Consider the following 14,847-nt stretch of genomic DNA (forward strand, 5'->3'; position numbering starts at 1 on the left):
GCGTCTTCCGGGGGGAGAGCGAGCGGGGAGTCGTCTGCCGGGCGGCAGCCGTAGCAGGCCGGGGCCGGCGCTGGCGCTGCCATGTTGCTGTCCGCCCCTCTTCGGGCCGTCTTGGCACGTTCGGTGAGGAGGGAGCCGGGGAAACGCCGCCTCTTTCAGGGCGCCGGACGGGCGTCCCTGGCAGCGTCGGTGGAGGGCAGCAGAGGCCAAGGGCACGGCGGGGTCGGGGCTACCCTTTCCTTGCCAAAGGGGAAGGGGAGGAGCTCGGGAACCTCCCCCGGTGTGTCTGCTCACCCCCGGTGGAGGAGAAATGGAGGGTGGCGGCAGGGTGCGATAAGCAGGGGCCGCGGCCGGCGCGGTGAATGCGAAGGGGCGGATTCTGTTCTGGACGCTTTGGAAGGGGTTGTGTGCTTGAGGTTTGCCGGCTTTGGGTCCCGGCTTTCCTGGATGCTTGGTTTTAAAGAAAAAGTCCGGTGGGGTGGGGTGGGGTGGGTGGGAAGGGGTTGATTCCCCACCCACCCACCCACCCAGTCTGAAAATCGCCCCGTCTCGAAATTGCTTTTCCGCATAACAGGAGTGGCTGTCAGGATTGTATTGTACATATCTGGATGTAGTTAGACCTTGAGGTTCAAGGTACACGTGACAGCGGCGAACCAAACTCAGATCCTGCAAAATTGATATAATGGAGCAGGAAGAGCGTTGCAGGTGTAGCCAGGATGGGCGTCTGAACCCTTTCCCTGCTTGCGCTTTTACGTCTGCGGTTTTTCTGACAGTGGGAAAAAGCAGGAGTGGGGGGGAGCATGGACTGTAGCAGTAACAGGGCCCATGCTTTGTTTTTGCGCCCTGCTTCAAATAGATTGAAATTTAAACATGTAGGTCTGCTGCTGTCATGTCTAGTTCCGCCCTGAGGCGGCTGTTAAACGGGTTGAGACATTCATAGATGTGTCTTTTGACTGCTGCTATTGGCCACAATAACCGTTTAGAACCCCCAAGTCTAAAGACAGTATACCCTCCAAACAGGGAGTGCTGGGGACAGGCACCAGGGTGTTGCTTTCATGCTCTCTGCGTAAGCTTCGTAGAGGCATCTGGTTGGCCACTGTGAGAAATGGAATGCTCTACTACACTGGTGCACCCCAGTATATTTTCTTATACTCTTACCCTGCAAGTTGCTCTAGAACAGACATGGCTGCGGTAGGAGGTGGATTGGTTTGGACAGTATTTCCCCATCCACTCTAGCCTCCTCTACTTGGTTATGGTAAGTAACCAAGGCTTAGGATAGTGATTTTCTCAGTATAATAGGAGGTTCACATGGCCTCCTGCACATATTCAAAGAATGCATGAGGGGGACACGCATACTAGCCCCTCCCGCCATGCCATCCACACATTCAGCATGGATGAGAAGGGGCTCTTAAGTGCATACCAACATATGCACATAGACCACCTCCACCTGAGGATCCTGGATGATGAATGTGTGGATGGCAGGGAGGTATGGGCATGGCAGTGGGTGGGGCTGATCCTGCAGCTCCCCCCCTTCCAAGTTTCAATGTGTGTTTGAGGACATCTGAACCTCCTTACTGTGATCTTCGTTTAGAAAAATGAAAGTAGTGACCTTTCACTTTGTGCCTATGGTGTAAAAGGGCAATCCAATCTCCTTGATATTATGGCTGGTATTAGTTCCCTCATCCTAAGTACGTCATTTAGAAATTAATTCCAATGAAATCTGTGAAACAGTTTTAGGGAGTGGATTTTGAATTAGGATGTTAAATGTAATATTAAATATTGTAGTTCTAAAATGGTTTCCCAAAAGATGGATATCACATGAGCGAAGCTTTTTGATCTTTTTAACCTCAAATTTTTGGGGAACCATGGATCTCAAAAGTGGCTAATATGTTTTGGAAAACTATACTGCAATAAATTGCTTCAATATATATAGATTTTAGTGTTAGTATTCTTTGGCAGTTATCTAAAGATCTAAACCTAGTGCTAGTTTCTACACTCATTCATTCTGTCCTCTGTCTATGTCTGACATGCCTTTTTGGAATCACCTGCTTTGATCTTGAATGCCTGTAGCTTTATTTCTCAAAAATTTTCCTATGCTGGTTTGGAATTATGGGAGTTGCAGCCCAAGTTGTCAACACATCTGGAGGGCACCAGGTTGGGGAAAGTTGGCATAGGCAGCCTTGCTGTGGCTTTTCCTTTGTAGTTCCTGTGGGAAAGGGGCATTTTGGGACAATTTACAAATGAGGGTCACAGGCAGACTAAACCCAGACCCTTCATCTTCCCCTGCTCTGAGTTTCCTGAGGGCCCCTCTCTGTCCAGAGTCGTAAGTTGTTCAGGAGCAAAAGGGGAATACACTTGGAACCTTATAAGGTGGGTTAAGTGAAGATGTCCATAACATTATCCACTTTGCTTTTCTCTTTTACGATGTTATATACATAGGGTTGGGTCCAGGCTTCATGACTAACTGAAATCCCATTGATTTCAATGGGTCTGCTCTCAGGATGACTATGTCTAGATCCAGCTCCGTAGCTGTAACTGGAAAAACAAATTGTTTACCTTCTATAAAATGTGATTTGTAGGTGACACAGATTCGCTGCCTTCATGCAACAGCTGCACGCAGTGGTGGTGGAGGAGCTTTGTTTGTGGTATGTATGACTAAAATAGATGTAATTAAAATTTGAGAAATGTGGCTTTTATTAATGAATCCTTTGGTTAGAAATACCCTATCCTAAGTAGAGAATAATAATAAGCATTTGTTGTGTAAGGGGAGCCAAAGATATCTTACAATCTTAAGAGATATTTTAGTGTTTGTGTATTGTGTGTTTATGTTGTTGTGTTTTTTTCTTTAAAAAGATAAAATTATATCAAAAAAGAAAAGAAATACCCTATCCTTTGCACAATAATATTACAAGCTATTTTTCTCAGCTAAGAGGATATATTAATGGGTTTCTTCTTTTTTTGCTGTGGTGCACTGATTATGTGTGTAGATAAGGTTGTATTGAGAGAGAATGTATTTCAGTACTCCAGTTGCAGAAGCCCTAATTTCCATTTAGTTGGGTGCTGGAGTTACCTATCTGTTTTGTAACAGTTGCAATACTATTTACCTGGAGCTGTTAAGCAGAAAGTTGCTATTGTAGATGTAGTCATATAGTAACTTGGATAGTATCCTTGTTTGTTTTATGGATTGTACAAGAGAGGTACATCTCTTTGGTTTTGACTTGAAAGAATGCAACAAATGGTATTCTACAGTAACCACTCTTCGGTTTGCGCACGTTTCTGCTTAATTGTAGTCAATGTAGGAAAATTTTCTTCCACCTACATATATACTGACAGGCAGAAAAAATCTAGCACAAAGGCAGCAAAATAGACCCATTAACCCCCACTCAGCAGTGTGATATCATGTGGTAGAGTTTGAGAAATTCTGCCAGTGTTGCATGGCACAATTGCAATGCACACTGCTAGGCTCTGCCAACTTCTGATATGAAACCTTGTTGGCTGTAGCTCAATGGTAAGTCACATATTTTCCATGCAAAAGGTTCCAGCTTCAATCCCTGGCATCTCCAGGTAGGACTAGGAAAGACCCTTGTCTGAAATCCTGGAGAGCTGTTGCCAGTTAGTGTACAGAATACTAAGCAAGATGGACCAATAGGCTGACTTAATATAAGACACCCTTGCATTTTTCTGTGATACAGCCCAACCCCTGACGTAAAGTTGAATACATAATTAGGTGAATGTATAGCTGCTACATTTCTGGAAATGTTGAAGCTACGTGAGGGAATGTTTCCTTTTCCAGGAAAAAAATGGAAATTTGGGGGATGGGGGGTGAAATTAAAAAATATGCAGCACAATACTTACTTTAACACTTTTTGTAGAAAAGGGTTTTGAGGAGGGATTTGAAGGGGAAGGGGGGGCATTGCACAGGAGGCAGTTCCAAGCACACAGGGCAGGAAGGCAGAAAGAGTGCCTTGAGGGCACAGAAAACTTTCTGACAGAGGATGGTGGAGCAAGCTGGAGATGTAACAGTGGAGAGTTAAGGAAGGGCAAAGCCATTGAGGTTTTTGAAGGTAAGGACAAGGAGCTTGTGCTGGATCCAGGAGTGGAAAGGAAGCTAAGGATTTAGGGAGAGGTGTCAGGTGATCAGAGCAACTAGAGGAGAATTATTTTGGAACCAGAGTGCTGGACAGAGGTGAGAGGACAAAGGTAAGACAACAGAGGACAAGAAAGAAGTCTGTAAGAGTCTAGGCGATAAGTGTCTGGGGCATGAGCCATTTGCTAAGGGGACAGAGAGGGCGGCTTGTATTTTTGCAGTGGTGTAAGGGAAGGCTAAACATGATATAGCATCAGACTGAATACAGGTAACAGAGGAGTCTGAGATAAAGCCAGAGCTCTGTGCCTGTTTACCTGGTGACATTGTCATTAGAAAGAAAAGATAAGGACTTGTATGTAAGGATGAGAAGTTTAGTCTTGGGTGTATTGAGCTTAAGAAGATGAAACATCCAAGTGGAAATACTGGAGATGCAGCTGGAGATGCAGGACTGGAGAGAGGAGGGAAGTCCTGGGTTAGAGAGGTAGAGCAGGGTGCCAACAGCATACAGGTGATATTGAAAGCTCAGCAAGGGACCCTGCATAGAAAGAGTAGAGCAGAGGACCAAGAAGGAGGGGTCAGATGAGGTCCATAGAGTATTTAACTCATAAAGCAAGATAGGAAAGAAAAAGGAAAGGAATGAGGGCAGTGGTGTAGGAGAGCCAATTGGACAGGAGCAAGAGAGCTTGGAGGATGTTTTTGATTTTACCATTAAAGGAGACCAAGTCTTGACAGAGCAGGAAGGGAGTGGGACAGGCCTTGGTAGGGCATCAGAAGTAGAGAAGAGGCACTTCTCTGAGGATTCCTAGAGTTGGTGTGGATCAGAGAAGTGTGGTAGTGTTTAGCCAGATAAGATGACAGATGAAATGTAGCAGTTCAATCTACCTACATTTTGTCCTGTTTCATACATGCCATGTTTTAACTAGAGAATGGGAAATGCAAAATAAGTAAAGTGGTGCCTTTTTACTGGTTTGTAATTGTGCAAGCATCAGTCCATTCTAATCCAGTGTTGGCACAGAATTAGTTGCATAATTATTTGGATCCTGGCGTATGTCAGGTGGGAAAAGATATTTGAATATCTGCTATGCTTCCAACAGTTGTGTCTGAAAGCTGTTGCCTGTTCTGGCTTTCTTATGTTTTGAGAATGGACATGACAGTGTTTTGTATATTTTTTTTCTGACCCAGATATTGATGTGGCAGAAGAAATACGGGTTAGATCTAGAATCTGCCTTCTGCAGACAGGAGGGCTCTTTCTGTCCATGGAAGGCTTCTGATCCAGCTAAACATTTCTGCTGGCAGGAGGTGATCTTCACCAAGCCCCCCATCCCTCTACACTCCCCTAGACACTCCATTACAGTGTGGGAAGTGGTGGCGAGGGCTGTGAAACTACCCCCCTCTAGGTGAAGTATCCTGAGTGAAGCTCCACTCAGGGAGTAGTCTCATTGACTGGAAGAAATGCTGGATGCAAGCCTATGTGAAGCAATTCAGTATACTGTAGTAACCCTTAACTGTATGTAGGGTCAGCTACATGGAAGCAAAGGCAATGGGCAAGACAGCTAATGAGATGTACATCTGTACATCAACATCTGTGAATAAGACTCCCATTTTCCTCATTGTAGGGCGCCTATCATGGAGGAGGAGAGGGAAAAGCTTTCCAGTTACCTTGCAAAGAATTGGGCCTATATATAGCTTAACAGTGTTAGACATTTTCTATAAAAGTAAACAATTGGCTGAAGAGTTCTTGTTGGCTTTTATCCTGGAACATGTGGGCCAGCGTAGAGTTACATCTTAAAATATGAAATTAAAATTGAAATAAAGCACTCTTTGATTCCGATTCGTGTTCTTGTTTAGATATGTCTACAGTTAATAGCAGATGCCCAGTAGTAGCAGCTTTGCTATGCTGCTAGGTTTTCCTCTGACTGCTTCTGGGCTAGTGGGCAAGCAGCCTTGCTGACAAGTGGCAGGGTACTGTAATTTAGGTAAGCTGCCACCTGCACAGTGGCATTCTTGGTTTCATGGAATATTTGATCACAGGCAAATAATAGGCAGTCAGTTCATAGTAGCTGTCTGATGGTTGAGAAGAGTAAGTCTTTGCAAGTGCATCTTTTCATACCTGTATGAGATGTTGCATCTGTCCAAATACCCTCTTCTATACAACTACTAAGGTACAGGAGGCCTGTCCTTCCTGCATCTGACCACTGGAAGTGTGTTTTTCGAGGTACAGGCTGAAAATATGTAACTTCCATTTTTATTTTCTGTACAGCACAGAGATACTCCTGAAAACAACCCAAGTACCCCATTTGATTTTACACCTGAAAACTATAAGGTATGTTCATGACGGGTGAGAAGCTGTATTCCTACAGCAAACTGAAAGTTTGGGCTTTTGTAATATGTATTTCTTTCGACAGAGAATAGAGGCAATAATAAACAACTACCCAGAGGGACACAGATCTGCAGCAGTGATTCCAGTCTTGGATCTAGCCCAAAGACAGAATGGATGGCTACCTATATCAGCTATGAATAAGGTATTTCACTAACTTTATGTGAATATTTTTCTTACCATAAAATTTATTTTTACTTCTATTAAAAACATTCACCTCCAATAATAATTTTAGTGGGATTTAAATTTTGTACAAGGCTGTGTGAAAGAGGCTATAGTGTGAATTATCTTTTTTTTAAACCTTACTGTCTTAAATGAATGGGAAGTTACTATATTCTGAATTTTTAATGGAGGGAGCAATCCTATGGCTGCTAGTCAGTGGCTAGACGGCCATAGGATATGTGGGTTTCTGGGAACCGGCCTCAAAGCCCGCACTCCAACGTTAGTTCCTGGAGAACTGACCTTTCATGCTGCCTCGCAGGCGGTGGAACAGCCCCGCGCTCAGAAGAGGAGTGCAGAGTGGCCAGAATGGGGTGCTCCAGGGCGGGGAGGGCAAAAATGCCAGTACGATACATCCCATGTGTTGTCCGGCAGTCTCCTCCCCCGCTCTGCCTTCCCACAGCTCGACAGCTGAAATTGGCTGTCTAGCCGCAAATGCAGGGCAGGAGAAGTGTGGAGGGAACGATCCCCTTTGTGCTTCTCCTGCCAGGTATTGGATAGGTGGTCGCCTCCAAGTTCAGATTGTGCCCTTAGTTGTGTAGTCTTCTAATTCAGGCTTCTGAATTAAAGTGCACTGAGTGCTCCCTGCTATTTTGCTGATGTCCTAATGCAGGCCTGGGGTAGTATACTCAGCGCTATACCAAGAAAAAGACAAATTTATATTGCACGTTAAAAAAAAAGTGTGATAGGTTTGTTAGTCTGCAAATTTTAACAGTTTCTAAATCTAGCATTTATCAAAACATTTCTTTAAATGCCACCAGTTTATGGAACTAAACATTGTAAATCATCAAACTTGGAAGTGTGTGTGGTCATTCTTGAAAGGATTTGTATTAGCAGTTTATGCTTTACAATACCTGCTGCCTTTGAGTCAGACTCAAGTTACTATTGCATATACTGGAAAATTCTGTGGGTTAAGAAATATGAAGCTTCAGACTATAGTTGGGATTTTAATTGCTTTCAAAAATGTAGGCATTAGTTGAAACTGCTCATTTTTTGCCCTGAAAGAATAAAGTTATCTTCTCTGATTCTTCTAGGTTGCTGAGGTTCTGCAGATGCCTCCTATGAGAGTTTATGAAGTAGCAACCTTTTATACTATGTATAATCGCAAACCTGTTGGAAAATACCATATTCAGATCTGCACCACCACACCTTGCATGCTGCAAGACTCAGATAGCATATTAGAAGCCATCCAGAAGAAGCTTGGTATGATGCAAAGCATACTTCCCCTATAATCTGCAGGCCCTTTGTACTGCCCTTATTTATTTAATTCAGTTTACATTGTAATCCTGTAATCTGTATCATGATAGTGGTGATGCCTCTGCCAGTGACTGACCATGCTGCCCTAATGTCTTACAGAGGTAGGGTGGACAGAAGTGGGTCTTTGGCTGCCAATGGCTGAGCTATTCAGATCCTAGAGGCAGGGTAGGCATAGGTTCTAAGGAAGGAGGGGTAGATGAAGCAAGAACCTGGAAGAACAAGTGCCATTGGCTTGAGAGTTCAGTAGGGTACAGGAGGCAGTTAGGAAATAAGAATTGCAACTTGGGCAAGGGCGTGTCCAGAGAGATGAGAATGAAAACTGGCCAAGTGCTACAGGTGACTTAATTACAAATTGATTTGAAATCAGCCACCAAATATTTGGCTGGAAGTATCAAGCAAATTTTAGTGGAGAGGATGTACAATACCATGGGCACAGAGAAAGGTGATAAAATACAGAAGCCCAGTTTTGCACTTCTGAATACATGAGATTAAAAAAATCAGTGCCGCATAGGAGTAAGAAGTGCATCTCTTTAAACTAAAGGATGAATTCAATTGAAACGTGTTCCATTCCCAAGGGTGAGGCTTGACTCCATGAAAGGATGTTTACTGAGAATTTGGTAGAGTGCCAAAACAAAATTTTAATGAAGACTATTAGTAATTTTCTCTGCTTCCAGCTACACATTTTTCTCCCTAGATGTTTAAATAAAAGCAGAGCTACTCTGGGGTGAATTGAGTAAATATTTTCAGAGCTTGGAATCAAATTAAAATGTGAAAAATCACTTAAAAATAATTGTCATGTGTTCCGTTTTTAAAGTGTTAGATTAACTAAGATTATACACTATTTTAGAAAGACTTTAAATGAAACCATAAGGGTAGGCTTGCTTGAGGACAATATTTATTTGTATAATTGTAGGTACATACAGATTCTTTTTATGTGTAAAAGAGTCCAGAGTAGAACTAAGAGTTTAATTATTTATTGTTTTTATACCCCTCTTCAGCCAGAAAGGCTCCCAGAGGTGGTTTACAATAAAAACAAGATAATCCCTGTCTTTAGGCTTACAATCTAGAAAGACATGACACAGAAGGGAAAAGGGATGGGAAGGGAAAAGGAAAACTCAGGCACCAATTCTTAATGTTACATTATATCATTCTTAACAATCAGCTGTGATGAAAACAGGCTGCTTACAGATACAAACAAAACAGGCCTTAGTGGGCCTCCAAGAAATAGCCTGGTGATCTGATCAGTTATATGGGGCAGAATTTTTTTCCAATACTTTATTTTTCTGTGGAAAAATTTCAGTGTCATAAGTTCATTAGTAAAAATGAATGTATGCGAATTACAAATACAATATTCGGCAAGCTTGGCAGTTTCAGAGTTGTAATTAATATTTTTCAGGTTATTATCCTTAGCAAACGTGAAAGAATACAAATATGTCACTGAAATACATCTATGTCTCAGAGTGAAATGAAACTAATAAATAGGGAGAGTGAAAATGAAGGTGCCCAAACAACCTTCCTTGAAGAGAGTTGAACTCCGTTGAAATAGATGAGTGATTGTCAGCCTATCATGCACAATTCTTTGGATTGCTAAAATTAAGTGTGCCAACAGTTTTCAGGACCTTTGTTTCCACACACACACACACCTTAAATTGAAACAATGTAAGGGAAATACATGCTATAGTCTTTAGAATTTTACAAGTATTCCACTAAAAAATTCTGTGTAATACAACATTTAAATCACATTAAGTATGCCTTTATTTTTTCCTCAACTATTTGAGGTCAAATATTTGTCTATTGGGACAAAAAATTAACATGGACTAATTTTTTTAGCTTTGCTACTAAATACAAGTGAAATAAACATGCTGAATTAGATCTCAGGGGTGGACAATTTGTATCCCTCCATTTGTTTTGGCTTATGGCTCCCATCAGCTGTAGCCAGCATAGCCAGTGGTGAAGAATGATGGGAGTTGTAGGCCAAAATATCTGGAGGGCCACAAGTTGCCCATCTCTGCTCTAGGGCATGAGAACATCTTATGATGCAAAGTGAAATGTTTCCTATGCAAATGATGTTGTGCAAATTAACCTAATTTGCACTGGAAAGTTTTCCAATTCAAAATTTTCTGGAAAATCCACATCACTGGACCTGACCTTCTTCGAAATTGCTATAATGCAGCCAGAAGCTGCTGAGCTTAACATGCGGGGTGTTGGCCTTCTGGGGCCTGGTTGGAAACTGCTTGCTTCTTGTCACTCCTGTCATGTAGATAAGGCTCAGGAGGCCCAGATGATACCACGAGCCCCAGAGCAGATGGTATCTCTTCCTCACAGGATTTTGTTGACCTCTGAGAGGGTGCAGGAGGGGCACAGCCCAGGTAGTAAAAGCAGCAAGCAGACATAGCACTTGGAACACCAATTTAGAATAGCAAGTTGTACTGTATGTTAAGTTGCATACAACTTGACAGAAGTACTAGAAACACAGAAAAATCTGAAGTTGCCTTAAAAATAATTCAGGGAGCCTATCCCTGTTTTCTACCTCCTCTCTCCCCTCTCAGTATCCTCTCTTCCAGTGTTTAAAAAAGGCTTTGGCTCTTTTAATGCTATAGTTTGTATAGCTAGGCTCTTTGTATATCATCTTCAGCATAGAATTATATCACCTTTCTGCCCACCAAGTTGCCCAAAGGGATGTACAAATTAAAAGAGCAATAACAATAAATAAAATCAAAACAGAATAGCCAAAACTATTCTTTAAAACAAGCCAGAACAATGTTAAAATCTACCAAAGGCCTGACAAAACAGTAGTTGTGACTGCCTGAAACTACAGAAACAGTACCCACCAACCTAGCCTGTCTTGGTGGTGAGATACAAAACATGGCTTCTGATTAAAATTGCAGATTATGGGTAGGCTCATACAGGAGGAAACAGTCTTTCAGATATCCTGACCCCAAGCGAGCTTTATAGGTTAAAACCAGCATCTTGATTTGCGCTTGGAAACAAATTGAAAGCCAGTTTAGTTATTTCAAGGCTTGTGATATATGGACTCTAAGGCACATGCAACAGCCTGGCCACCATATTTTGTACTGTCATTTCTGAACACTTCACAGGCAACCCCAAATAGAGCCCATTACAGTAGCCTAAATGAGAGGTAATTAAGGCATGGACCACTGTACCTAGATCCGCTTTCCCCAGAAGTACAGTACAGGTCCATGTTTTGGGAGGCTGCACATCATGTTCCTATCCCCCTACCACACTTGTATTGCAATAACTTGGAATAAGAGCCAATAACTTTTAATATGGTAAGACATCACTACATGTACAATCTTCATGGCCCGTTGAATCATAGAAAAGGGATGAGCACATTAGGTCCTCATAACTCCTTCCTAAACATATTACAGCACTGGTATGTGCAATTCTGTCACCATAGCAGGATGCCATTGCTATGCAAGTGCTAATATAATAGAGAAATGGTTACATTCAAGTAGCAAATTCTATGTTTCTCTAAGGCATTTAAAATGCTATCTTCAGACGCTCAATCTAAGGATTTTTAAACAGTTTAAAACTGGTCTAAAATTTATACACACTAGTTTTGATCCAACAGTGTGTAACTATAAATTCACTGTAGATTTAAATTCCTTAGCCTGCTGTAGCAGCTAGGTGTGTAGTCCTACAAGCTGGAATGAAACTCTACCTGCTATATCAGGCTGGGAAATCGTACACACTTATTTGCACATGATTCCCTATCCAGTTAGGGGCACATGTACACAAACTGCCACTATGCGCATTTTGCCCTCGTCTGTATTGGGACAAATAACTATGAAAATTTGTTTTGGTTTAGTTTTATTGCTGCTCTTTGTTTTTGCTTTATTATGAATTAAGCTAATCTTCCCTTAGGTATAAAAGTTGGGGAAACAACACCTGATAAACTCTTCACTCTGATTGAAGTGGAATGCTTGGGGGCGTGTGTTAATGCACCAATGGTACAAATAAATGATAACTATTATGTAAGTATAAGTGAGACCTCGCAACAAAATGTTGCAGCCCTTGGTGTGCGTGAGTGTATTACCTGAGACTGTAGAGGTGGAAAAAACAAATGTTGCTTATTAAAAACAGAAGCCTTTGCTCTATCTTTGGACTGAATTCATATGATGATGACTCTAAGGTACTTACTTTGTTTATTCAGTTTAACTTAACTTTTATACTAATAAAATAATTGCTGAAATGGGTTGGATATGAACTAGTGTTTGTTGTGTGAAAATAGTGAGTGCATCAGTATTTCTCATACTGTGGGTGTTCAGTTTCATCGAATACGCATCAGAGCCATATTGACAAATTGTAGGGGATTTACCAGACTTCTGTTGGACAATGAGGAAATTTGCCCCCCTTCGAAGCTATAATTATGCCTATACATTTTCAGATGCAAATATAATTACTACAGAGTATACCATTTTCAGCACTTGATGTATGTGTAGCAAGACAAGTATGGTAAGCCTGTAATTTTATTGCATTGCTAGGTTTTTTGATTCTGTGAAGAATATTAACTATAAGGATCGTTTATTTAGGGAATAACCTTCAGAGGGGTAGCTGTGCTTTAGTCTGTTGTAGCAAAAACAAGAGTCCTGTAGCAGTTCAAAGACCAATACATTTATTATGGCATAAGCTTTCATGGATTCTAGTCCATGAAAATTGCATTCATTATGCATTTGTTAGTCTTTAAGGTTCTACAGGACTCTTTTGTTTTTATTTGGGGAATGTTATTTTTTCCTTATTTCACATTACAGGAAGATCTGACAACAAAAGACATTGAAGACATCATTGATGAACTGAAAGCTGGAAAAGTTCCCAAACCCGGACCAAGGTATTTCATCTGTATAATACAACTAATACTGTGGGGGAAATAATTACTGTGGGGAAAATAGAAACAAAACACAGGTCAGTACACCAAACCAGTAGTATTGCAGACTCTTCTCATAGTAAGTTCCAAGTGTATCTATGTAAATCTGGAAACTCTGAATATAAGCTTTTATTCCCATGATGCTTTGATTTATATGTTCCATGCCAAGACTGCCTATTAGGATGGAGGCTTTATTGGTTATTAGACAAGCCAACCTGGGATTGGGGTACAGCCTGTTCTGGTTGGGGTTGTACTCCCTCTGGAGGTTCAGCTTTGCAGCTTGTGGGTGCTGTTGGACCCAACATTGCTTCTGAAGGGCCAGGTGGCTGCTGTGACCAGGAGTGTCTTTGCCCAGTTCCAGCTGATGCATCAGGTATGCCCCTTCCTAGGGAAGGCAGATCTGGCCACAGTGGTCCGTGACTTAATTACCTCTCATTTAGACTGCTGTAACATGCTTTATGTGGGGCTGCCCTTGAAAAGTGTTTTGGAATTACAACTAATGCAAAATCTGATGACCAGACTGTTCTCTGGTGTGCCATTTAGAGGCTATATATCACCAGTCTTGAATGAACTATACTAGCTTCCAATTTGTTTTTGAGCCCAATTCAACGTGCTGGTTTTGACCTGTAAACTCCTAAATAGCTTGGGGCCAGACTATCTGAAAGATTGCCTCCTTTCGTATGATGGAAAAGAAAGGTTCCTCCTGTGCAAGCACCGGGTCATTGCTGACTCCTAGAGGGACGCCGCTTGTGCTGGCGTTTTCATGGCAGACTGAAGTGGGGTAGTTTGCCATTGCCTTCCCCAGTCGTGACTACCTTTCCCCCAGTAAGCTGGGTACTCATTTTACCGACCTCAGAAGGATGGAAGGCTGAGTCGACCTGAGCCAGTTACTTGGGACCCAGCTGCCGCTGGAATCGAACTCAGGTTGTGGGGAGTTTCGGTTGCAATACTGCTGCCTACCACTCTGCGCCACACAAGGCTTTCGTATGAACCTGCCAGTAATTAGGAGTGTCAGAGAATTTCTCGCCGAAACTTCGGGGGGCTGAGTGCCAACGTATTCGGCCCCCCGAAGTAGTTTTGGGGAGAAATTCTCCGCACCCCCCCGCCCCGGGATGGGACTTTCCCGAATGTCGCTCCCGGTGGCGGGTCGCAGCGGCGGTTCGGCAGGGCTTCGACAGGGGCAGCAGCCGGTCTTTTGACCGGCTGCCGCCACCATTCCAAGTAAAAAAAACACACACGCCCCCATGATAGGCTACGTGACGATTAACGTAGCCTATCACGGCTAGATTTGCAAAGTCAGCCATGATAGGCTACATAAATCGTCACGTGACTTAAAAAAAAAAAAAAAAAGCGCGTACGCAAATGGCGGCCCCCATAGGGAGCCGCCATTCGCGTTCCTTATTTGGTCGCTGTAGTCTACGTAAAGAATTACGTAGACTACAGCGACCAAATAAGGAACGCGAATGGCGGCTCCCTATGGGGGCCGCCATTTGCGTACGCGTTTTTTTTTTCCAAAGTCACCTGTGATAGGCTACATGACGATTAACGTAGCCTATCACAGCTGACTTTGCAGATCTAGCCGTGATAGGCTACGTAAATCGTCACGTAGCCTATCACGGGGGCGTTTTTGTTTTTTTTTTAACTTTTTATTTCGCGGCTGGGCGAGGCGCCTCCCCCCCCCGGCCTGAATTTCGGGGGAAGAAGCGAAGCGCCTCCCCCCCACCACGAAGCAAGCTGCGAGACGAGGTAAGTGACTTTCGAGCACTCCTACCAGTAATTTGCAATCTTCATCAGAAGCCCAGATACATGTTGCACCACCAAGACTAAGTTGGTGGGTACATGACATAGGACCGTTTCTGTAACAGTAACCCAAATATAGACCTTCCCTAGGTAGGTCAAGTTGGCTTTATTCCTACTGAGTTTTAGACAGGTGATCAAAACTGTACTGTTTGTCAGGTATTTGATAATTCTTAATATTATTCTGTCCAGTTTTTAAAAAATGTTTTGTTCTAATTTTGTTTT

The 14,847-nt window shown here is 42.6% G+C and overlaps 1 protein-coding gene across 1 annotated transcript in view; it reads left to right on the forward strand.

Annotated features, from left to right (window-relative positions):
• Nucleotides 1–14,847, forward strand: part of NDUFV2 (NADH:ubiquinone oxidoreductase core subunit V2) — a 19,196-nt gene continuing 4,349 nt past the window's right edge. Inside the window, exons 1-7 of the mRNA XM_084849839.1 lie at nt 1–123; nt 2,580–2,645; nt 6,348–6,410; nt 6,493–6,609; nt 7,718–7,886; nt 11,826–11,935; nt 12,713–12,789. Of these exons, the coding sequence (XP_084705965.1) occupies nt 82–123; nt 2,580–2,645; nt 6,348–6,410; nt 6,493–6,609; nt 7,718–7,886; nt 11,826–11,935; nt 12,713–12,789 (644 nt within the window). The 5' untranslated portion in view covers nt 1–81. The remainder of the gene's footprint in view (nt 124–2,579; nt 2,646–6,347; nt 6,411–6,492; nt 6,610–7,717; nt 7,887–11,825; nt 11,936–12,712; nt 12,790–14,847) is intronic.

The sequence above is a fragment of the Heloderma suspectum genome, chromosome 4, assembly GCF_057233095.1.
Source record: "Heloderma suspectum isolate Gila_16-S chromosome 4, 16-S_ref, whole genome shotgun sequence".
In the NCBI taxonomy this organism is placed as follows: Eukaryota; Metazoa; Chordata; class Lepidosauria; order Squamata; family Helodermatidae; genus Heloderma; species Heloderma suspectum.